General features: G+C 45.6%; 1 protein-coding gene across 1 annotated transcript; it reads left to right on the top strand.

Annotated features, from left to right (window-relative positions):
- The first annotated feature begins 3,938 nt into the window (after nt 1-3,938).
- On the top strand, nt 3,939-21,673 carry hsd11b2 (hydroxysteroid (11-beta) dehydrogenase 2). Its single transcript, XM_069527289.1, has 5 exons — nt 3,939-6,366; nt 14,720-14,932; nt 16,941-17,126; nt 17,631-17,768; nt 19,290-21,673. Exons 1-5 carry the CDS (start codon nt 6,081-6,083, stop codon nt 19,700-19,702), a joined length of 1,236 nt encoding a protein of 411 aa, XP_069383390.1. The 5' UTR covers nt 3,939-6,080; the 3' UTR covers nt 19,703-21,673.
- The last annotated feature ends 1,630 nt before the right edge of the window (nt 21,674-23,303 follow it).

Here is a 23,303-nt window from a genome sequence, read left to right as displayed (position 1 = left end):
ATGATCCATAAGTGAAACATCAGCTGCTCTCTGAACTGACCCTCCGGGCTTCTGTACCTGCTCTTCTTCTTCTGCGCTGCAGGCGGCAGACGTGACGCAGCGTCTGATCATGTGACTCCTCTGAAGAGACGTATTCATTGTCTGTCAGCGTGACTGTTTAAATAAAGGTTTTACGTTTGATTTTGCCATCACAGTGGCAAGTTTTCTTAAAATATCGAAAAATGAAGGTTTTGTTGTTTTTATTCTTAGTGAAGGTTAGAACACTACAGACCAGAACCAACCAGTACAGACCACTACAGACCAGAACCAACCCACTACAGACCGGAACCAACCACTACAGACCAGATCAGACCAGAACCAACCCACTACAGACCACTACAGACCAGAACCAACCAGTACAGACCACTACAGACCAGAACCAACCCACTACAGACCGGAACCAACCACTACAGACCAGATCAGACCAGAACCAACCCACTACAGACCAGATCAGACCAGAACAAACTACTACAGACCAGAACCAACCAGTACAGACCACTACAGACCAGAACCAACCCACTACAGACCAGAACCAACCACTACAGATCAGATTGTTGACGAAACATGGACGGAGCTCAGAGAAGTCGGTGACATCCCAGTGATGAGACTTTCATGTCGTCATGACTGAATAAAATAAGTGGACGATGTATAAACTGTTCCCAGACTGGGGGGGGGCTCTCTGGGGCCCTCGGGGGTGGACAGGGGCCTCGTGGTTGGAGTCGTGATTGTGTCCCGTCCGCCCTCGCTGACCGGCTGTGTGGTCTGAAGCTGTGCAGCCGCCAACATGTGCTCCAAACAAAAAGCCAATAGTGTCACAGTCTGTTTTTAGGCGGTTCTCCGAAACGCCGCACACCGGATTCTTGGAGCGTCGGGTCGACTGAAGACGTGGCGCTCTCTGCCAACGTGCTCTTGGATCAAACACAGCGCCTGTAATGGGCTGCGTTCATTCAGAGCGAGCTGGACGCATGTTTGGCACAACAAGCTGCAATCAGACCCAGCTCGACGAGGCGAGCAGCAGGAACAATGACTCCTCCACTGTGGGACGTTTGTCCCGAGGACAGAGAGAGACGGACAGAAACAGACAAATTAAAAGAAGATGACATCACAGAGAAGTAAATGACGTCAAAGAAAAGTAGATGAGAAAACTGTGATTTCATTCAACCGTGATGTAAAACTAAAAGTTCAAATAAAGTTTAAATAATTTTAATGAATGAATACAGTTCAGTTAGTCCAGAGGTTAATCGCATGCAATGAAATGTAATTAACTATTAAACCTTCAATTTTTCATTGGGGGTCTATTTTCCTCTCTTGAGCTCGTTGTCTGTGGCTCACGGATTTGACCACGACTGGGAGTAGAGCTGGAGATAGAGCTGAAGAGGAAACGAGAGGCAGAGGCAAGACATCAGTGGAATAAACAGTGAATAATAAGAATTTAAAGTAATGTTTAAGATAAGAGACCAAGTTGCAGGAGAGTTTAAAGCCCCTGAAAGTGGCTGTAAATCAATGGGTGATGGATCAGAAGCAAGAACTCTTGCAAATGGACAAATGTTGGTGGTTTGTAAAAATGTTGAGCAATTACAAAAATCCAATCAGAAAAAGGAGGAAGTGACAGATTTAGAGCAAACAAAAGATGTAAAAAGTGAAATGAATGGCGTCTGGGCCGACACGTCAGAGAAGGAGTTAAAGGAAAGTGTTAATGGAGGAGAAATAAAAGAAGTCGAGGGATTTGATGTTCTTGACGGTGGAAATCCGAACGCGAAACCCGAAAAGATGTGAAGTAACCGAATCATCTGGCGTCTCTTGAGAACACAGTCAGTTTCTGAAGAAATCCACACAACATCTCTGATGCAGATGTGATATTTGGCACCAGAGATATAAGGGATAGTAATGGACATGTTACATGGAAGTTATAAATTAAAGTAGTTCTAATGAATTCAATGCTAATAAAAACAAAATGTCTGGTATTGATTCAACCTCAGCGTCCGCGGCCCTGGCCAGAGTTGGAAACTGGAAAGTTCAGCGGTCGGATTCGATTAATATAATGGTCAATGACATATTTAACAATATCCACCATGGACACAGATTGTCTTTATCTGCAGATGAAGGCGCCATTTGGAGGAGGAGAAAAATATTTCTCATCTGGCTGTACAAATTCAAAGGGCTTTAAATCTTGTGGAGGACTGAGCAAATAAATGGGGCCTCAAGATTTTCAGTTCCCAAGACTAAGTAAATGTTGTTTGTAAAAGAAATAAGGTTTTACACCTCAGTGTGTTCAGGTCCCCACTACAGAGTTGAAGTAGTTAAATGTTGAAGATACATGAGGTGGATGTCTCATCTGTGAAGCTGCTTCATCAGAACTCTGTTTTCTTCTAAACTTATTTTTTGTTGTGAGCTGACAAATTAGATTCACACGAGGGAACACAAGTTTCCCCGAGAGGACAGATGAGTTTGACCATCAGAAGTCGTTGTCCGGTCTGTTAGTGGCCGACCGCTGCAAACGTGATGTGATTTCATAATGGTCCCTGAACGCAGCAGCCGGGGTGAGGACATCAGATAAGAGATAAACTGGCTCAATAACACTCACAGAACATCCTGAGCTCAACCTGCACATCCAAACTTTGGACAGTTTATTCTGGTCAGGGACACGAGTACTGTGAGTCTGGACACCTGCGTCACGTTCTTCTTCGTGTCCTCACTAGGAACCAGTGGGCTTGGATCTGAGGACACGGACAGGAGAGAAGACAAACAGACGCTGAAGTAACAAAGTAAAAGTTCTCAGAAGCAAGAACTCTTGCAAATGGACAAATCTTGGTGGTTTGTAAAAATGTTGAGCTAATTACAAAAATCCAAGAAAATAGAGAAAAAGGAGGAAGTGACAGATTTAGAGCAAACAAAATATGTAAAAAGTGAAATGAATGGCGTCTGGGCCGACACGTCAGAGAAGGAGATAAAGGAAAGTGTTAATGGAGGAGAAATAAAGAAGTCGAGGGATTTGAGGTTCTTGACGGTGGAAATCCGAACGCTCCCGTTCTGATCTCTTGTGCTGGTGAGGTTCTTCCAGAAAGAGTAAAAATTGGTTGTCTGGCTCATCAAGAGAAGAATTATAAAAGACTTCCTCTGCGGTTCTTTAAATGCCGAAGACTTTGGACACATCGTGACGTCTTGCGTCCGCAGGTGTCCAAAGTGCGGGGGACATACTGATACTGTAAGATGTGAAGTAATCGAATCATCTGGCGTCTTCTTGGGAACACAGTCAGTTTCTGAAGAAATCCGCACAACAGACGTAACACGACGTAAAAAGAAGACGAAGAAGAAAACTTCATTCAACACATCGTACACATTTCATCCTGGACAATTTGTTATGCTCACAAATCTTTTCTTGTTTAAATTCTCTGAAGACATTTCAGAGCCGGAACTTTTGACCTTTTACTTGAGTAAAGACACTTTTTTAACTCAAGTTACTTCTACTGGAGTAAAGAAAGTGCTGCTGATCCGTGCGTGACCAAGAATCGTGTCCTCTGGTTCAACTTAAACCAATAAAAGATTATTTCTCCGGGGATTCTGTGAAATAACATCCCGCTGTGTTCGTCACACACTTTTGCCGTCGAGTGTGGAGATGCAGCTTCACCAAGGTGACCCGACTCTGTGCGCCGCCTCGGATCTGTGGGTCAAGTTCCTGTGGTGTGTCATGTGTTTAATCTGCAGGTTGTGGGACATCCCTGTGAGGCCGGGGGGGTCAAAATGCTTCTGGGATTAAGGGAAAGGGGTTAGAGCTCAGCGGGCGTGTTCGCAGCAGGTAATCGTGTCAGACGGGGGACAATGCTCGCAGAGTCTCCGACCCTGATCCTGATCGCCGCTCACGTCAGGGTCAACGAGGAGAAACTAAAAGATTCTCAGCAGAGGCGACTCCTCAGGTCGTCTGTTGGTCTCAACTGCTTCCACACTTTCTCTCCCACATGCTGCCCGTCCCGGATCATCCTTGATTCTTATGTGTGTTCTACAGTCGAATCCTTCGTGCAGACGGAGCCGGTCCGTCGTTCCTTCATCGATGCTCCACTCAAAGTGTCGGCTGCAGGCTCCACCGGGCTCTGCAGCAACAACACTTCTCATTTAACTGTCAACATCTATTGTCACTCACTTCTAATGGGATTACGTTTCTGTCGTGTGGCTTCATTTCTTTTGTCTCACCGTTGTTTTCCAACATGAACTCCACAAAAGTCTGGACGAATGTGTCCTGACAAGTCGTCAGTCCACAACAACAGGAACATGTGAGGAACATTCAGGGAACATCAGTGTTGTTGCTGAGCTCTGGAATCTCCTCGTCTTTCCAAGCTGACGTCTTCGTCTTCTACGGCTCCTCTTCTTCATCCTGAGATATTTGTGTTCTTCCAGTTTCACGTCGGTCACGTGTTAGAAACCTCAGAGGCACGTCCACTCGCTCACTGAGAAGGTTCCACACATTTTCCTGCTGTTTTCTCACGTGGACTCACTCTGACATTTTACAGACTTCTACCAGGAGGCTGCAGGAGAAGATCCAGAGCAACTGAATGTGATATTTGTTTTCACTCGCAGAACATTTCAGGAACACGTCCGAAGCTCAGTTCAGGTCTTAAAACAGCTTCTGACGTTGTGTCTCTGTCTTTGTGGGAATCTGACTTTAGGTCTGGAGGTTAACTGAAGCCTCGTGTTGAACAGCTGCTCTGTAAATCAGACATTTACATGAACGTCAGTAAACGTATAGAAACTTAAAAGAGCTGCGGGCGTTTCTTCTCTGTAGCTCTTTGTCCTGTGCAGATACAGGACGTCACAATGTGACGAGGACGAACAAACAGCAGCTCTGTGTTGGATACGAACAACCTTTATACTGAAGAAGACATTTGAGATGAAGGTCAGAGAGAGTTTAGTGTTCCCACCTCATCGTCCAGAGCTTTCAGCCTCATGATCTTCATCATAGAGTGAAAGGATCAAATCGATCACTGAATAAAATCAATAGGTGCAACATGGTCACATGTCAACAGACATGGACGACTTCAGACTAGGGCTCAGCGATGTGACTCGATATCACGAGTATTTTATCACGATTACGATGAATGAACGATTATTTTATTCCGCCGCTCTGCTCCTCTGATGTTTTCACTCACACTTTGAGCTGATCTTTATAAAAACCTGCAGAATTCATATTTATGTTCTTGGATCAACATTCATCTGCAGCAATGATCATAATCTCCAGCCTGCAGGAGTGTGTGAGTGTGTGTGTGTGAGTGTGTGTGTGTGTGTGTGTCTGCTTGTCGATATTCACACATGTATTCAGTTATTAATCGGAGGTGTTGGATCATGAATCTGGATCGCTCCGGTCACTTTAAGTCTGAAGTCCTGGCTCAGCCCGTCACGTTACTTCTCGTTTTTTCCGTCCCGTAAGCTTTCAGAAGATTTACACAAATACGTAGGAAACGAACGCAGAGTGCAGAGAGTGTGTGTTTCTGTGTGTGGATCCAACGTTGAGCACAAATGAGTCTTCAGGTTTGATTTAGTTTTTAGAGGCTCAGACAGGAAGTAGCTATTGTTAAGGTGAGAGTGAGTCTCCAGTAAATTAATGTTAGTCAATCGAATGTCCTCTGTGTCTGTGTGTGTGTGTGTGTGTGTGTCTGTGTGTTTGTGTGTGTGTGTGTGTGTGTGTGTGTGTGTGTGTGTGTGTGTGTGTGTGTGCTGCAGATTAGATGCAGGGCTGCAGCCTGTAGTCCCTCCCCCCCTGCAGCTCTCCTCTATATATACACTGAGTTAGTGAGAGAGAGGGCGAGAGAGGCAGGAACGAGCTGTTCACAGGGCAGAGTGTGTGAGCAGCAGAGAGGGAGAGCGGTAGAGAGACACACACTCTGACTGAGTGACACAAACCTGGAAGAACACTCACTTTAGAACAGACAGAGAGAGAGAGAGTCAGTTAACAGAGAGAGAGAGAGAGAGAGAGAGAAACAGGCCAGACAGGTAAATCAGTTGGACCTCTTCCTTCTTCTTCTTCTTCTTCTTCTTCTTCTTCTTCTTCTATGATGATGGACGATTACAATCTTCCTTTCTGGATTTACCTGGGTGTTCTCGCCGTGTTTGTCGGTGGAGCCATGAAGAAGATTTTGGCGTCCCACCTGAGCACAGCACCGACCCTGGTGGCGTGGCTGGGGGCCACCGTGCTGGTGGAGCGTCTGTGGGCGTTCTGCATGCCGGCCCTGCTGCTTCTGATGCTGCTCGGCCTCGTCTGGTGCCTCTACTCTGCCACCAGGACCAGACCGCCGCCCCCCACCTTGCCTGCACAGGGCAAGGCCGTCTTCATCACAGGTAAGAGGAGGCTCCTCCCACTGGCTCAGGTGTGTGACAAACTGCAGGAAATAGCTTGAACACCTTTATCTTGACACGCTCCTCACAGTTTGTAAAAGTTTGACTCGTTAAAGGGTTAGGGTTAATGTGTGTGTGTGTGTGTGTGTGTGTGTGTGTGTGTGTGTTTTCACGTGTCTCTGGTTAGAAAACAATCAAACCAGATTCTCAGCGATTTGTCAAAAAGTACATTTTATTTATTGAAACCCTCAAAATCCACTCACACACAGAAACTTTGGTTTAAACCCCAGAAAAGATGTAAATCTGTGGAAAGGATTGGAACCAGAGTTCAGCTGCAGACGAGAGGGAGACGAGACAAACTCTGACTCCGAGGGAAACACAAGGTTCAAGCTTTAGACGCGTTGAATTGAAGTAAACTCTCACTCTAATTAGAACAGTAGAACAGTAGAACCCAAATAAACACGGCTTTCATCAGCAGAATAAACTTCTGAACAACGGAGGTGTGTGTGTGTGTGTGTGTGTGTGTGTGTGTGTGTGTGTGCGTGGACATTGTCCCACGTTCTGTTATCTCAGCATCGCGGAAATGAATCTGATAAGACGACTGATTCGTTTGACATTGTGCGCCTGTGTGCGTGTTTTACTCTGGTTGTGGGGACACATTGTGAAATGTCTCTTCCTTTATGAGGACAAAGACTCTTGAGTAAATCATTGAATCTTAGTGTGAGACTGTCTGAGGGTTGGGTTCATGGAGTGATAAGGACAGATGTAGGTGTAGGTCAGGTTAGGTTCATGTAAGGTTGGGGATAATGTTTCGGTTATGGTTAGGTTTAGTTGTAGGTAAGTGGTGTCCTCTGAAGTCTAGAGATACTACGGTGTGTGCGTACGTGTGTGTGTGTGTGTGTGTGTGTCTGTGTGTGTGTGTGTGTGTGTGTGCCAGCCAACATGTTGGTGTGTGCTCTCCGTCTCCATGCAGACTTAATCAGATCTCTGTTGCCTGATGTCCAGCTGGCTTTGGGCCCTTTGTGTTAATGAGATAATCAGATCTGCAGATTAATGCGACTGTTTGATAACACGACTCTGTGGAACCAAGCTCACATGTAATCTGCACACACACAGCCTGACGGGTCGCCAGGTAGAGAACAGATGTCACCATGGAGACCGATGGATGCTGTTTGTTCAGGCGGAACATCCAGGATACGATCGGGTGTCATCATGTGACTGTGATGATCTTTGTTAATGATGAAACAGAAAATGACCCGTGTGTGTGTTCACACTCTGGTTCTGGACTCTGGTCTACAGAGGAAGTCCGTAACCAGCGTCACCATCTCGTCCCGCCCTTACTGCTGTTGCCAAGCAACAAAGCTAAAGTTGAACATGCCAAGAAAGTTTTAGTTTAGTTCTGTTGTACATGTGTACCGTCAGGTGCTCGGATGAGTTGAAGCGTTATTCTCAAGCGTTGGATTGAATTAATTGTGAACACGATTTTGTACCTTTTTTTTTCTTTCTTCATTCTCTGAATCAAATGTTTTATGTTGTTCAGGTTTAAACTCTTGTTATTCATTCAGCCTTGTGCACGTTGACCTGTCGTCGAGTTGAGACGTGAAGAGACGACGAAGACGCTTCAAGAGTCTGAGAGAAAAAGAAAGATGAGCAGAGCCTTTTTATTTTCCTCCAGATTCAGACCTTTCAGATCTTTCATCGCCCAAAAATATTCAAAAAAAACAAACATGAAGAATTACTTTGTCAAATTCATATTAAGATGAAAATAAGTAAGAAATCCCAGTTCATCAACACATGAACTGTAATAAAATACTATTGAAAAATGATGAAAGAGATTAGAGAGTCCTGTCAGCTGCTCTTCTGACGTTATCATTCAATAAAATATAATAAAAGCATCATTATGTCACATGCAGACGAGACATGAGATTTATATTCTCAGCTCTGAACTTGGCTCCTGCCTGTTTTCTGCAACACAGAAGAATTTACTGCTTCAGTCAAACATTAACCTGTGAAACACCAAGTTTCTCAGGAGCTTCGCGGCTGCTGTGTTTTCTGCTGCCGTGTTCACACGCTGAACAAAGGTGTGTTCCTCATGCCTCCATCACCTCCCACACAGGGAGGAGCAGCTTTTATATCAAGAGGAGAAATGTAGGTTAAACAAACATCGCTGAGCTCTTCAATCCCCCCGATGAACGACCGGCGACGGGCGCCGTCATCACGCTACGACTGTGTGGTCACATGACTCAACAGGTTCTTCACCTGCGATTAATCAAGTCTCAATATAACAACCAGAGTCTGGTTTATATAAAACTTGAAGTCGTCTCTATGAACACGTCACGTGACTCACAACATCAAACTGACCTGCAGGACTCTCTGAACCCACGTGGACATGAGGACAACCCAGAGACGTTCGGTTTAACAAACGTGGTCCGGACACATAAAATAAAACATTTGTGCAGCAGCTGAACTCAGCTCAGTTATAAATACAGACAAGTAAAAAAACCAGAGGAAGACCTTCAACTCCTCGTCCAACTCGTCTTGATTTCTGCTCGTAAAAGTCTCAACTCAGATCTTCATAAACTGCAGACTGAGCTGTCCATTGGCCAGAGAGCACCTGGACGTCATCTGATGCCGTGGCAACATGATTCATAATCCCTGACACTTAACGTGTCCGAATGTCACCTCCGTCCACGTTGCTCTTAGAAATCTGCACGCCGTCTTTTCATGTAAACAGAAAAGAGACGGAGGAGTGACGACAGACAGCTGCTTCAGAATTCATGTTTCACTTCCACTCAGCTCACATTTCATTCTGGACGTAAAACAACATCTCAGCGGAGATTTAAACCCGGTCCAGGCCTGAGATCCCGATCACCAGCTCGTTGGTAATTGGCTCTGCTGAAAGCTGCTGGAGGTCAGTGTGGGGTCACTCTGGAAATAAGAGCAGAGGGAGGAAAGAAAGGCCCAGTAAACCTCTTAGAAAGGAAACTGAAGTGTTCTACAAAGAGCCACATTCTTCACAGGATGAGGATTGAAGTCTCAGTGCACGCTGACCGGGCAGCGTCGCTGCCAGCGCCGCCGGCTGCCAGCTGCTGATAGGTCGAGGAGGAGACAGAGTCAGCAGAGAGAGAGTCTGGTCCAGACGATGGAGGACGTGAGGACGGACACATGTGTGATGACGGCCTCAGGTCCATCCTCAGCTTCCACATACACATGAACATGTGATTGTTGGTGAGGTTTCAAGTGAAATGTGATTTCTGCTGAGATGTTGACAAAGATGTTTCACAACAGAACTGGTTGTATATTATATATATATATATCTATATCTATATCTATATATATATTAAATGATTGGACAGATTCAGAGGTTGACCTGAAGATGGCGATGTGTTAACATGTCCGGAGGGGAACATGACACACGTCTCAGTCCGTCCAGCAGACGTGGTTAAGTCTGCGTCCGTCAAGAGATTCACATGGTTACAGGCAGCAGGGGGCGGCGGTTTCCCCTTCATGTGGTTACATGTGGTCACACATGGTCACATGGTTTCCTGGACATCCGTCAGTGGACGATGACGGACAGTTTCCAGGGCTAAACCTCAGGAGACATGGATGTCGGGTCCAAAGGTTTCAGTTACACAGCTGCAGGAAAACTACTCCAAAAGAAACAAGAGAAGAAGAACCAGTTTCGAGCCACGTCTGTTTGTATTTGACTCTTCTTTTCATTCCTCGTCTTCTTTCTTGCTATCTCGTCTTTCCCTCTTTTTCCTTCTCGTTCTTTTAAACTGTATTTTTACTTTTCTTCTATGCCCTCTCTCCTCTCTCTCTCTCATCCAAACCATCACCCCCCCCACCCCCCCTCTGCTTCAGCAGAAACTTCATCAGATTCAGTTTCATATATACACAGAACCAATCAGTGCTGATGAGTTGGCTCTGTGATGGTTTTCCAACATGTCGTCAGATCATCATCAGCTTCTGACTCTTGTCGTCCTCGTCCCGTCACATGACCTCTGCTCACAGTTGGACGACAGCTTGTTTCTGCTGAGTTTCCAAGTGGTGAAGCAACGATCTGTGTTCGACTTGTTCTCAGAGAAAATCACTTCTCGTTTATGCAACAGAACAAACAGAGATCTGGAAAATGTTGCTCAATGATCCAAACGACTACAGGGTGTCCGTCAAACTGTGTTTGATGGTTTCTGGTGACGGCAGATCCACCAAACTTGTCGTCCCTCTCATCAAGGTTTCAGATCTGACTGTCTGTCCCCGCAGGTAGTGGCTCCATGTCATGATCTTCATACTGGGACCAGCCATAGTCCAGTAACAGGACACTTCGCTGTCTTCTGTTTTCTGTTTTCTTCCACCGATTCAGTCTGACACTGTGAACTAGAACCTCATTGAGGAGACGAGAGGTTCCACAAAGAACCCATGAATGTCTTCTCTTCAAGGAACCTCACCAAGGAGCATCACTAGAACATCAGCAGAACCTCTACAAGGACACAACATCTTTAGGAACGACGACAGGTTCTCCGTGAAGAACCTGACCTCTGCTAGAACTGTATCAAGAACCTGTGGAGGTTAAGAGAGCCCTCAAACACAGATGGAACATCTTTCAGTAACCTGTAATCACTAGAACAACACACAGACCTACAGGAGCCTTAAAATCTCTAGAATGTTTTCAAGATCCTGATTTACGATTTCTAAAAGCTTCTCCAGGACCCCTGCGGTTAAACCCACGTGACCCACAGGTCTGTCTCTGTCCCGGTTAAATTCCTGGGTGTTTTGTAGGTGGAGGTTCTGCTCTGACAGCAGTGATTAAGATGAAACATGGTTCTGTAATGAGTTCCAGGTGAATAAAAACAAGTCCTGACCTCTGGACCACTTCCCTGTCCTCCCCCCTCTCTGAGGATCTTTAATCAAACGACGTCTCACATGTTCGTCCTCCTGCTCAAACCACAACTCAAACCTTTGTCTTGTTCAACGTTTCACCTCAGCTGCTGAGCGGAGACAACAGAAGTGATCAGTTCTCATTGTGTAAAAGTTTCTTCAACATAGTTGTTCACAGTCTGGATCCCGTGGTCCTCTCATCGTCTTCTATATAAATAATTCAAACATTGATCAAAGAAGATGTTGCTCCGTTCTAAGGACTTGACTACACGTTTAAATACCTTTAACATAATGTCACCTGTTCACCTCACTGCTGCAAACAGATGAAAGAATCTGAACGGAAACTGAAACAGATTATGTTGTCGTTCGGCTTCTTTAGACAGAAAAACAAAGTTTCTCAGACGAGCGTTTTATTCTCTGTGTCTGTCTTCTGTGTTTCCAGCTTGTGTGTTTCACTGTGAACAGGTGTGTGTCTTTCTGAACAAAGTAAAGTTTAGACACATGGGAATTATAATTGAAGCACTAATTAAAATTTCTATCTCTGAATCTTAATGTGAAGATTCCGCCTGCAGCGTCCAGAGAAATCTGGGACTTTTATTGTGAAAACTCTAACTTACCAACGCTTTAAACATCTCTGTCATCATTTGGAATAACTTCAGAAATATTTCGTGAAATATATATTTTTTATTCACTGACTCGTCCACATGGATCTCAGAACAGTTGCCTGTTTTCACGGTAACGTTCCAGGAACTCGACAAACTGAACCACTAATTTATTCCTTTCAGAATAAACTGAACTGAAACTTATTTTCTCTCGATTTATTTCACTGATCTTTTGTTGCTTCTTGTTTAATAATGGATGGTTTTATTGCTCTATAACTTTTATTTTGAAACGTGTTCCTACCTCCTTCCTGACTCAGTGAACGATCTGATCAGTGTGACGGTGGAGCCGATGTGGACAGATGTTGAAGCCTCCGCCCAGAGACAGATGTGTGTTTCTGACCTTGTGCCTCTCACGGTGCTCTGCTGTCTCTGCACACACTCATGTTTATTTCTTCATCCGAGGGGCCCCTGGGGGCCTCGGCCCCCTTACATAACAACATTCCTCCTTTGGAGCCCGATCTGTCTCCTGCGTCGATAAAGCGGCAACATGTAAAGCCTCAACCTCAAACTGTCACAACTCAAGGAGAGCTTTAACGATGTATTTACTCTTCAGACGGTGCCGTCAGCCCGAGCTGTCCCGAGAGAGGACCGACAGGGGTGGGAGCTTTTAGCGCCTGTCAGTCAAATAGTTAACTCCTGTCGATCTCAGTGCTGAGAGAGAGACGCACTGTGAGAGGTCAACAGGATGAAGAATGTGGGACAGTGTGTGGTCAACGCCCCCATCCCGAAACCCTGAAGACCTGCAGGAAAAGAAGAAGAAGAGGAAGAAGAATCATTGACTTTTATGATCACGACAAAAATAGAAAAATGGAACATGCCCCAGACTAAGCATGGTCGACGTGACAGTCCTCAAAAGTGAAGCCAAACCATCGTGATCACCCCCTGGTGGCTGGCTAAAGGATAGGTCATAAACCCTCTTCCTCCATGTTAGCAGGAGGACATGGACCAAACTAGAAAAATACATATTCTGAACACTCTGAACACACGTGATATCATCAACACAAGATGGCAGCCTTCATATATATATATATATATATATATATATATATATATTAAGTGCAGTATATATATATATATATCAAACCCAATATTTTGGGTTCTTTTTCAGGAAGAAGTGGAGACGTGTCTTTATATATATATATATTATATTAGATATATATATATATAGTCATTGATGGTCTATATCAGAGACGTCAAACTCAAGGCCCGTGGGCCACTCCCTGCCCGCAGTACAATCATGTCCTGGCCCACGATAAAATATCATATGTCTATTTTAACTGGCCCGCCGGTGCACAATGCCCGGTTAGACGCACACGGAGCGAGCGCTCCGTTCCACTCACTCACCGAGTATCTGATGATGTTAAATTATTTTTCCAGCGATCCCAGTGTCTGCCCCGTCAACTTCACCGTGTCTCTCAGGCTTATCTCTCTCTCTTTTTCCTTCCGTCTTTCTCTCTCCATCTCGCTCTGGCCAGAGAGCCAGGCAGAGTGCACGGACTCCACTGGCCGAGCCACGGTGCTCAATGGAAGAATAATAACCCCGAGCACTAATAGTAAATGTGCCATGCAGTGCATTGGAGCCACATAATTCGACATCGACCTAAATATGTTTTATTTTGCAATTTAGCAAATATCCTGTCTGTCCTGTTTAATAAATGTTGACCTTGTTTGGCCCTCGACGTCCCCGTTTTTAATTTGTCCCTCTCTATGATTGAGTCTGACACCACTGGTCTATATAAACAGTCAATTAACTTTCTTAAGTGCAGTCAGTGATCATCTTTATGTACTGGAGACAGAAGAGGACGTCATGTGATCTGAACAACTTCCCATCAAAATAAAAAGGACGGAAATAAAAAGTCCACTTTTCACTTTGATTGATGGAGGTTTATAACACACACACACACACACAGTTATCATTTGTCAGACTGATCACAACAATGAAACTCTGTCAGTGTCTGTCAGCTCTCAGTGAGATTCTTCAGTAACATGGAGCAGAGCTGTGGTATTTATTTCTGGAGCCAGCGTTCACTCTATCTTTCTTCTCGGGACATGACTCTGGAAACCCTCCAAGGACACGGCGTGAGGCAGCGAGCCAACGCCTCCACGCTCTCGCCAGCAGAGCTCTTTCAGGCACCCGCTGCACAAAAGAACAAACGGAACAGCCAGTACCGCGGAGGATCAGGTTGTAGGTGCTGGGACTTCTGGGAAGCCGGGGGAGCTGCGGGTACATGACAGATCCCCACGGCGGCAATTTCTCAGGTTCTCTGAGACCTTCTGGGAAAACGTGAAATGTTTCTCTGCACGTTGAGCTGCTCGTCACGGTTGTCTCAGACGATGCATTTGAGAGTGGACGAACAGTTTCATTGTTGTGTCATAAACACAAACCACATCAGACCGGAACCACAAACCTGAGACCTGATCCAGACTCGAGGCCGTTATCAGGACCAGTCAGGTCTGCAACAGTCTGCTCAACTAGAGAAAAGACAGAAACTGTCAGAGGTGATCTGTGTGTGAAACATGTTGAGACATCGACAGCAGCGCAGACACATCCTCAACCTCCACTCAATAAACATCAGCAGAGACATGAACCTCACACCTGAACCCTGCATGTCTCAGTGTGGACTCCAGCAGTTTGTCAGCAGACCGAGAAATGATGAAGAACAACGTGCAAAGTTATTACTTATTATTACTGATGAGGTGATCAGTGTGATCTGTTACATCCAGAGTCCAGGTCCACGGCTCCTCTGTTGTCTCTCATCAGGACAGTTCAGGACAGAGGGTGTTGAGGTCTTGACTTGGTCTCTGTGTCTCTGCAGGATGTGACTCTGGATTCGGGAAGGCGACCGTGAAACGTCTCGATTCTATGGGCTTCGAAGTGTTCGCCACAGTGTTGGATCTGTCAGGAGATGGAGCCAGAGAGCTGCAGAGGACCTGCTCGTCCCACCTGACCCTCCTCCAGGTGGACATCACCCAGCCGCAGCAAGTCCAACAGGCCCTGCTGGACACTAAGGCCAAGCTGGGCCTCAGAGGTAAAAACCCTATGCTAACTGTGTTCCCTCGTTTTAAGCTATGCTAACAGTGTCCCCCTGCTTTTAGTCTGTGCTCTAAGCTAGGCCAACATTTTTTCTTATTCTAGGCTTTGTGCTAAGCTAGGCTAACAGTTTCCCTCTGCTTCCAGTCTTTGTGCTAAGCTAGGCTAACGTTGTGGTTTACCTCTTCCCATGTTGCACCTGGACTTTTCTCTGGCCTGATCACGTGATGAGATGTTGGAGCTTTCAGGCAAAGTCATGGTCGTCCTGAAGCGACGCTTCATGTTGGGTTGTGCACAACATGTGACTCCTCGTGTGTGTGTGTGTGTGTGTGTGTGTGTGTGTGTGCGTGTGTGTGTTCTCTGAGCTGAGCAGGAATGTGTGTGTTGGATTGAGTCCTGCAGTTTTCTAAGAACTCACTGAAGTGCAGCAGCAGAGCTGATGAAGGAACGCCACAAAAACCTAGTGTAAACAGCTTGAAGTGATTTAAGAGAGAGAGGGAGAGAGGGAGAGAGAGCAGGGGGAGAGAGAGAGGGAGAGAGGAGGTGAAGAGAGAGAGGGAGGAAGAGAAAGAGAGGAGGTGTCTCATGTTGCACAAACAGAAATCAGTTTCCCAGACCAACAAGTCATTTAAGGATACAAGCAGTGTGTGTGTGTGTGTGTGTGTGTGTGTGTGTGTGTGTGTGTGAGAGAGAGAGCTGATAAACACACACACACACACACACACACACACACACACACACACACACACACACACACACACACACACGAACCTGATACGCACTCTGGTTAAATGAATGACCTCCTGTATGAAAATGAGTGAATCAAACAGACGAGTGCTCGCCTGTCGACATAACGGATCCTGAAATCTTCTGGATTCAAACACACGACAAAGACGCCAACAGTCACTGGGTTCATCTTCTCCTCCACCGCAGCTGCTCCACTGCTCTGCTGCAACTAGCGCCACCTGCTGCGGTGGAGGAGAACCTGAGCATCTGAGCTGACGGCAGTAAAACACAACATGGTGTGTGTTTGTTAATGTGGGTCATTTGTAAAACACGTTGTGTTTATTAAATTCTTGGCAAGAAACTGACGCCATAATAAATTTAACTCCCACAGAGACTCGTAAAACATAAAGACATTGTAGGATAGCCGCCGACAGGATGACCTCATTGTGTCTGTGGGGGTGTGTGTTGTCCTAAAGTGACTGTAGCATGAATGTGTGTGTACATGTACATGAGTAAAGTACTGAGTTGTTGCTGTGGAGTCATGGTGATGATTTCATGACTCTGATGAGCTGGGAGGAAACTTCTCTGTCACTGTTTGGACCGGTTGTTTAACGTCAGGTTCAAGTTCTCACTGGACGACTTCATGTCTGTGATCTTCTCTGATGATGCTGAGGCTGTGTGTGTGTGTTGTGTGTTTTGTGTGTTGTGTGTTGTGTGTTCTGGTGCCAACACTAAATTCACGCCCTAACTTGACAAACAAACAAAACATGTTGTACTAATTCCCTGCCATTCACTGTGTGGTCTGCAAATACAAAACACTGTAAACACTGTGGCTCCTGTCGGCTGCTCTGGGTGGATCATGATGTCGCTCCATCATTAGGCTGGTTCCACTCCTGCACACAATTCATCAACTGTTTAAGCTTCCGCAACCAGAGAGACGTCCTCCTCTCGTCCACAGTGTCTGATCCTGGCGGTTGCATTCAATCGGGCTCAATCTCTTGACCCTTGACCTCCTGTCGCCTGTAAATTGGCTCACAGCGCCACCTGCTGTTGTGGCCTGGAGGGAGAACATCCTCAGCGTGACAGCGGAGAAATTTTGAAAAAAGTGACATGATATTATTTGTGTCGTTCTTGGAGAATATCTTTTTTCATTAATGGGATATATATAAATATATTTATATGACACTCGATAACATCTGACTCTTCAGTCATCAGGTCATGATGTCACTCAGACGAGGTCCACGACAGATGTGTGATCTTTGTGTGTGTTTGTTGTGCAGGTCTCTGGGCGTTGGTGAACAACGCTGGAGTGTGTGTGAACTTCGGAGACGCCGAGCTGTCGTTGATGTCAAACTTCCGTGGCTGCATGGAGGTCAACTTCTTTGGCACTCTGAGCGTCACCAAGAGCTTCCTACCGCTGCTGCGTCAGGCTAAAGGTCGCATCATCACCATCTCCAGCCCCGCCGGTGAGCCGTGCGCGCACACACACACACACACACACACACACACACACACACACACACACACACACACACACACACACACACACACACACACACACACACAGACACACACTGTAATTAATCCTACATGAATGTTCCAGAGCAGCTCAACCACAGATGAATTGACTGCTGTGACCAAAGTGCCAAAGCAAACAAGCAAAGCTGCTGCTCGTCTCTCCACCTCATGTTTATCCAACTTTACTGTCGTCCCGCCAAAACATCTGAATGCGACCAAATCAATCACAAAGCTTCACCTCACCCCGACAGAAACACAGAGCTCAGAGCAGAGTCATGTTCGATTGTGCTCTTCACATGCGGACGAGACGAAAAGAGCTCAGACATAAATGAAACGACCCGAGAGCAAACACACAACAACACACGTGTTGAGGAGTCAGTGTCGTCATGACGTCATCACCATGTCATCGTGTTTGTTCGGCCTCTGTGTGATGTCGTGATGGTGTGTTTCAGGTGATCAGCCGTTTCCGTGTCTGGCAGCGTACGGAGCATCGAAAGCAGCTCTCAACCTCTTCATCGACACTCTGCGACACGAGCTGGAGCCCTGGGGAGTTCAGGTGTCCACCATCCTGCCGTCCTCGTACAAGACAGGTAACACACACACACACACACACACATGCAGACAAACCATTAGCATCTATAGATTCTAAAACCTTTGACAGGTGGAGTGTTGTGGTTAAACGTAGACGCCGAGCAGATGTACTGAACCCGATCAGGCTGCTCTTCCTCATTTCTCCTCTCTGTGTATTGCGGTTTGGTCTCATGTTGAACATGATGCCGGCCTCCTGCTGAGGACAAGTATTCTGCCAATGACGACCCCACGGATGGAGCATCTGTTTTCATACACACTAAGTACAAATTGCTGACGTGTGACTTTGAATCAGCAGCAGATGGGAGAACGTGAGCAGGGCCAGTAGAAAAGTTTCACTCTGCTGTGGTTTGAAAACAGAACTCTCTCTGTGCTGCAGTTGTTATGTTCAGGACACGTCTGTTCATCAGAACGTTTCCAGAGTTGGCTTTACAACCTCGAGATAAAGAACAGATATCAACATCACAACCAGAGCCGCACGTTAAAAGTTCAAACTTTTAAATACTTGATTAAAAGTCAAACTTTTACTTAACTTTGAATTAAATACAAAAACAGATGTTTCCTATAGACCAGCACAAACACAGCTGCTCGTTTGAACATCGCCCTGTAGCCAAAGATAAAACTTAAACTTGGGTTAAAAAAAAAAAAAAGACTCTTTGAGATGAAAGTGGGATTTTTGTGGTCGGTCTGAGATTTCACAACAGAAGAAGCGTTTTAAACATGTCATCACATCCAGAGACGCTTCCTGTCAGAACATGCACTCAAAGCTTTGACATGGTTGATAACTGAAACCTTTGTATAAGAAATAGTTTCTAACAACAACTTATCCAAACCAAACCAATTTGAATCCATTAAAGGTGTTGACAGGGCTGCTTATTATCGACCTTTTACTGATGATCACAGTCGTTGGAACAGCTCCCATCATAACATCTGCTTATCTGTGAATACGCTCTGAAAGACCCTGGGAGAATCTGGGGCTGGTTTATTTATTATCTGAGGGAACAGGATGGATCTCAGGTGTTAGATGAGCCTGGGGAAGGATTATTATCAAATCTGTAGCGACGAGCCACTGAGTCGATGTGTCGACACCACGTTGAACAATCTGTGTTCACGTAGATCAGCTGAACAACCAGACTGACAGAAGAAGAAAACCTGCAGCACAAGTTTTGTTATAAATACGATTCAAAGTCTCGATGCTCCACAGTTTAAACTTTTCTCTGGGAACATCTGTTCTGCTCCAGCCTGAAAACTGCAGATATAAAAACCTGCACCTCCTTCTTTGGTTCGGTCTTTGCTGTGTTTGTACTCCGCACGACCGGAAAACTACATTACCCACAAGCACCCTCGCGAACATCATAAGGTCATCAACATGTTGTAATTTTTAAAATAAGCTTCAGAAAATCACCAAAATAAAATGTTTGCTCGTTTCCTCCTCTGCTGAGTGAATATTAAGAGTCAGTTTACAGATAACCAGTAGGTGGCACTAGTTCTTGCGTACCCCTGAAACTCTGCTGCCTCTGCAGGTCAGTCCAGTAACCACGCCTACTGGGAGAAGCAGCACAAACAGCTGCTGCAGGGTTTGTCTCCAGCACTGCTCGAGGAGTACGGCGAGGACTATGTGACCGAGACCAAGGAGTTGTTCCAGAGCTACGCCAGCCACGCCAACCCCGACCTGACCCCTGTCGTCGACGCCATCGTCCAGGCGCTGCTGTCGCCACAGCCCCAGGTGCGTTACTACGCGGGACCCGGCGTGGGGCTCATGTACTTCATCCACAGCTACTGCCCCTCCAGCGTCAGCAACCGCTTCCTCCAGAAACTGTTTGTGAAGAAGAAGCTGATGCCGCGCACTCTGAGGAAGCAGTCGAGCTTCGAGCTGAACCTCAGCCTCCACAACAACAACAACAACAACAACGAGGGGGAGGAGAAACTCAAGTAGCCGTGGTAGAGACATCTAGAGGACCACTTCTCACAGAGCTGTAACGTGTCCTTTTCTGTGTGTTGTTCCAACTGTTGAAGGGATCATAGTGATACACCAGCATTGTTTCTTTTTGTTTCTGTCATGTGTGGCCCTGTGACGCCCCCGTGTGGACAGTACTGACACTGAGCGGGCAGGGTCAGTGTAGGTCAGAGGACACTCCACCTGTACTGTGCACTGACGTCATGTGCCTTCATCACAGAGAACGATGGCGGAGGACCTGACGCTACAGCAGCTCGTTTTCACCCAGAAACAAACCTGCACACGACGTCTCTGTCCGAGAAGCCGAAGGACGAAAACAATGTCTCACACTTATATTATTTATATATTTTCTTTTTCACTTTCAGCTTGTTACAGTCACCTCTCACTAAAACGTGTTCAGCGCCGTGACGTCAGGACGCAGTGACACGCACCAGTCAACAAATCAAGTTCAAACCCACGTCAGTTATCTCTACTGGAGTTAGCATGCTAACCAGCGAGCACCTCTCGTAATACCACTTTGTGCCTCAAGAGGCGACAGTGAGTTCCGGTAGCATCTGATCGGCCAACGGGACCAAAGACAGATTTTTATTTAGGATCTGAGCGAACTCCCCCGACTCACTGCCCCCTGTTGGTTCCGAGAATGAACTCCACAGTTTGACCCTTTAACGAGACGTTCACCACTTCACGACAACACGACAACACAAACGTGTGCGTCGCTGTGATCAGGAGAAACGTGAGGAGTGGTTTCTGATAAGCGGACGATTGCCTCGGGCCCTGAGCGGCGAGGGGCCCCCGAGGAGCGTGGACGTTTATAGCGTTAGCGGTGGAGGACCAAACCTCGACTGTAAATCCATCAGTGTAACTCAGGATTCTGTTCAGATTAAGTTTATCAGCCGAGCGTGACGTCAAAGCTTCATTATTATGATTCAGGATTATTTATATCCATCAGAGGATCGTTGTTAGTTTGATGATGAAACTTCTGCGTGGTCGCTCAGAGTGAACTAACTCCACCCGTGTGGCGAGAGCGACTCGGAGAGACTGTGAAACGAACGCGCTCGGTGAAACGAGCTGCTGCAGTGACTCGTCCGTCATGCATTACAGGAAGTGCAGAGTCAATCCTTTCCAAAACAAAAGTACACAGTAGGTTTGACATGTTTTATACTTGCACAACTAAACTATACTCACAATAATATTTGATTCTTACTCGTCTGTGAATAAAACAAACAAACAACCAGTGATCACATGATCTGATTCATCCAACCAGGTCTGAATTCTTTTACTATCGTTGTACCGACTAAATATTTTCACGTTCTGATGTTTTCGTTACAAATCTGGTTTGAACTCAAAGACAGGTTTTCACTGTGTGGTCGTTAAATCTGATCACGATGTTTTCGATGAGCAGTTTGAAAACGTTGTTTGTTGATATTTTTAACTTCCAGTTTCTTTTTTATGGTTTTATCTGAAGTGTCACAAAGTTTTTATTTTAACTACAGGTGATTTTTTTTTTTGCACCATCAAAAATAATAATTTCATTCTGAAAAATGAACTTGTTTTGTTCAGATACATTTTTCCACTTGTTTCTCTGTGAAATCCAGTTTCTTCTCTTCAGGAAGTTTCGTGTCTGTGATTAAAAATATGATTTGTTTGTTCATCTGTGACGAATCGGACAAAATCCAAACTTCAACTGTAATCGTTTTCAAAAGGATGTTTCTACAGTGCAGACGTGTTCGTTAACATGTGTCATGAATGTTTCTGGAACATCTGTCCCATGTTCAGTGAGCGTGTTGAGTTCCTCACGTTGGTTGTTTGTTTGTTGTCAGCTCACTTTGTGTTTTTCAATTTAAATATTTATCTTTTCACTCAAACTGTGAATTTTGTATGAAAACGTAAAAATAAAAAAAAATGATGTAAGATGTTTTTTCTTTGATAGAAATAAACTCGACTTTTTCATTTTGTCTTCTCTGTGGTTTCCGGTGCTGGTGGAGGCCCCGCCCCTCAGGGGCCCGCAAGCTGTTTAATGTTTTCTGTCTATTGAGATGACGTGTTCAGTGAACACACACACACACACACACACACACACACCTTAACTATTTATAAAGTGAAAATTACTTTTTGTTGTGTGTCATGTTTGTAACGTGTGGTTGTTCTAGTTCTGTGTATTGCATGTTCTGTCGCCATGTTGTCTAGTGTCCTTGTGTTTTGGTTGTGTGTTGTGTATTGCATGGTGTGTATTGTAAGTTGTGTTGTCTTGTAAGTTGTGTATTGTTGTCTGTCTGTATCGTATGTTGTGTCATGTTTTAAGGAGTGGGAGGACCCAAAAATGCAGAAGCAAAACTTTTAACAAAAAGTGTCCATGAGGTAAAGTCCATGAACAGAAAAGGTGCCGGACACCAAGAAGCAGAAAATCCTCGAACAGAGAAACAACAAGACAACGTGACAAAAAATATAAAAGTGAAAAACACAGAGATCAGTGAGGAAACACGAGGAACTCACGAGTGAAGGAGAGAGGGAGACGACGTGAGGCGGCTTGAAGACGACCAGGAAATGATGACCAAGACAAAGGGACGCACAGAGACGCACATACACACTGAACTGATGACGGACCCGAGACAGGTGGCACAGGAAACACAGGTGAAACTGATCAAGGCAGGAAGTCAAGGTGGAAAACACACAAGGACCCGGAACTACAAAATAAAACAGTGAGTGGAGACCATCAAAAATAAAAACACTTCATTACTGAGACAAAACTAAAGCGTCAGAAAACCCCCGAGTCATGACATGTTGTGTGTTAGGTTTGTATGTTGTGTATTGTTGTGTGTTAGGTTTGTATGTTGTGTATTGTTGTGTGTTTTTGTATGTTGTGTATTGCTGTGTGTTTTTGTATGTTGTGTCATTGTGTGATCACAGAAGCAGCTGTTCTTGGTTTTTCTTCTTCTGTGGTTTCATCTTATTTACTCATTGACTGAACTGCAGCCAGGGGCCCGAGGGTCGCTCGTCATCATCCACCACAGAAGAAGAGACGCAGTAAACCACGCGACCTTTGACCCTGAGCATCTCTCCAGCATCTGGAGAGAACCAGTCACACGCTGAGCTTTGAGTTTTGTGATTCTGACAGAGCCTCAGAGTTCAGCTCCAGACAGAACACACGTGATCATGTGAACACACGTGATCACGTGTGGTGGATCTGGTCTGTGGTGGATCTGGACTGTGGTGGATCTGGTCTGTGGTGGATCTGGTCTGTGGTGGATCCGGACTGTGGTGGATCTGGTCTGTGGTGGATCTGGTCCAGCTGCAGTTACGATGAACCGCCCACAGAATAAACCCAGGAAGTCGTCTCCATCAGGACCGAGGTGAGACGAGTCCATCCAGGACTCCCTCACCCCCTCACCCCTCCAGTGGCCGCTCTCAGCCAACTGGTGGAAATAACTGACATTGTTCAGATCTCTGTGGGAAACCAGCGGACTGACACACACACACACACACACACAAACACACACACAAACACACACACACACTCCTCTCTCCCTCACACACACACACACACACACACTCCTCTCTCCCTCACACACACACACACACA

Source organism: Paralichthys olivaceus, chromosome 1, assembly GCF_024713975.1.
Source record: "Paralichthys olivaceus isolate ysfri-2021 chromosome 1, ASM2471397v2, whole genome shotgun sequence".
In the NCBI taxonomy this organism is placed as follows: domain Eukaryota; kingdom Metazoa; phylum Chordata; class Actinopteri; order Pleuronectiformes; family Paralichthyidae; genus Paralichthys; species Paralichthys olivaceus.
The sequence above is the reverse complement of the archived record's forward strand: the minus strand, read 5'-3'. Positions and strand labels throughout refer to the sequence as shown.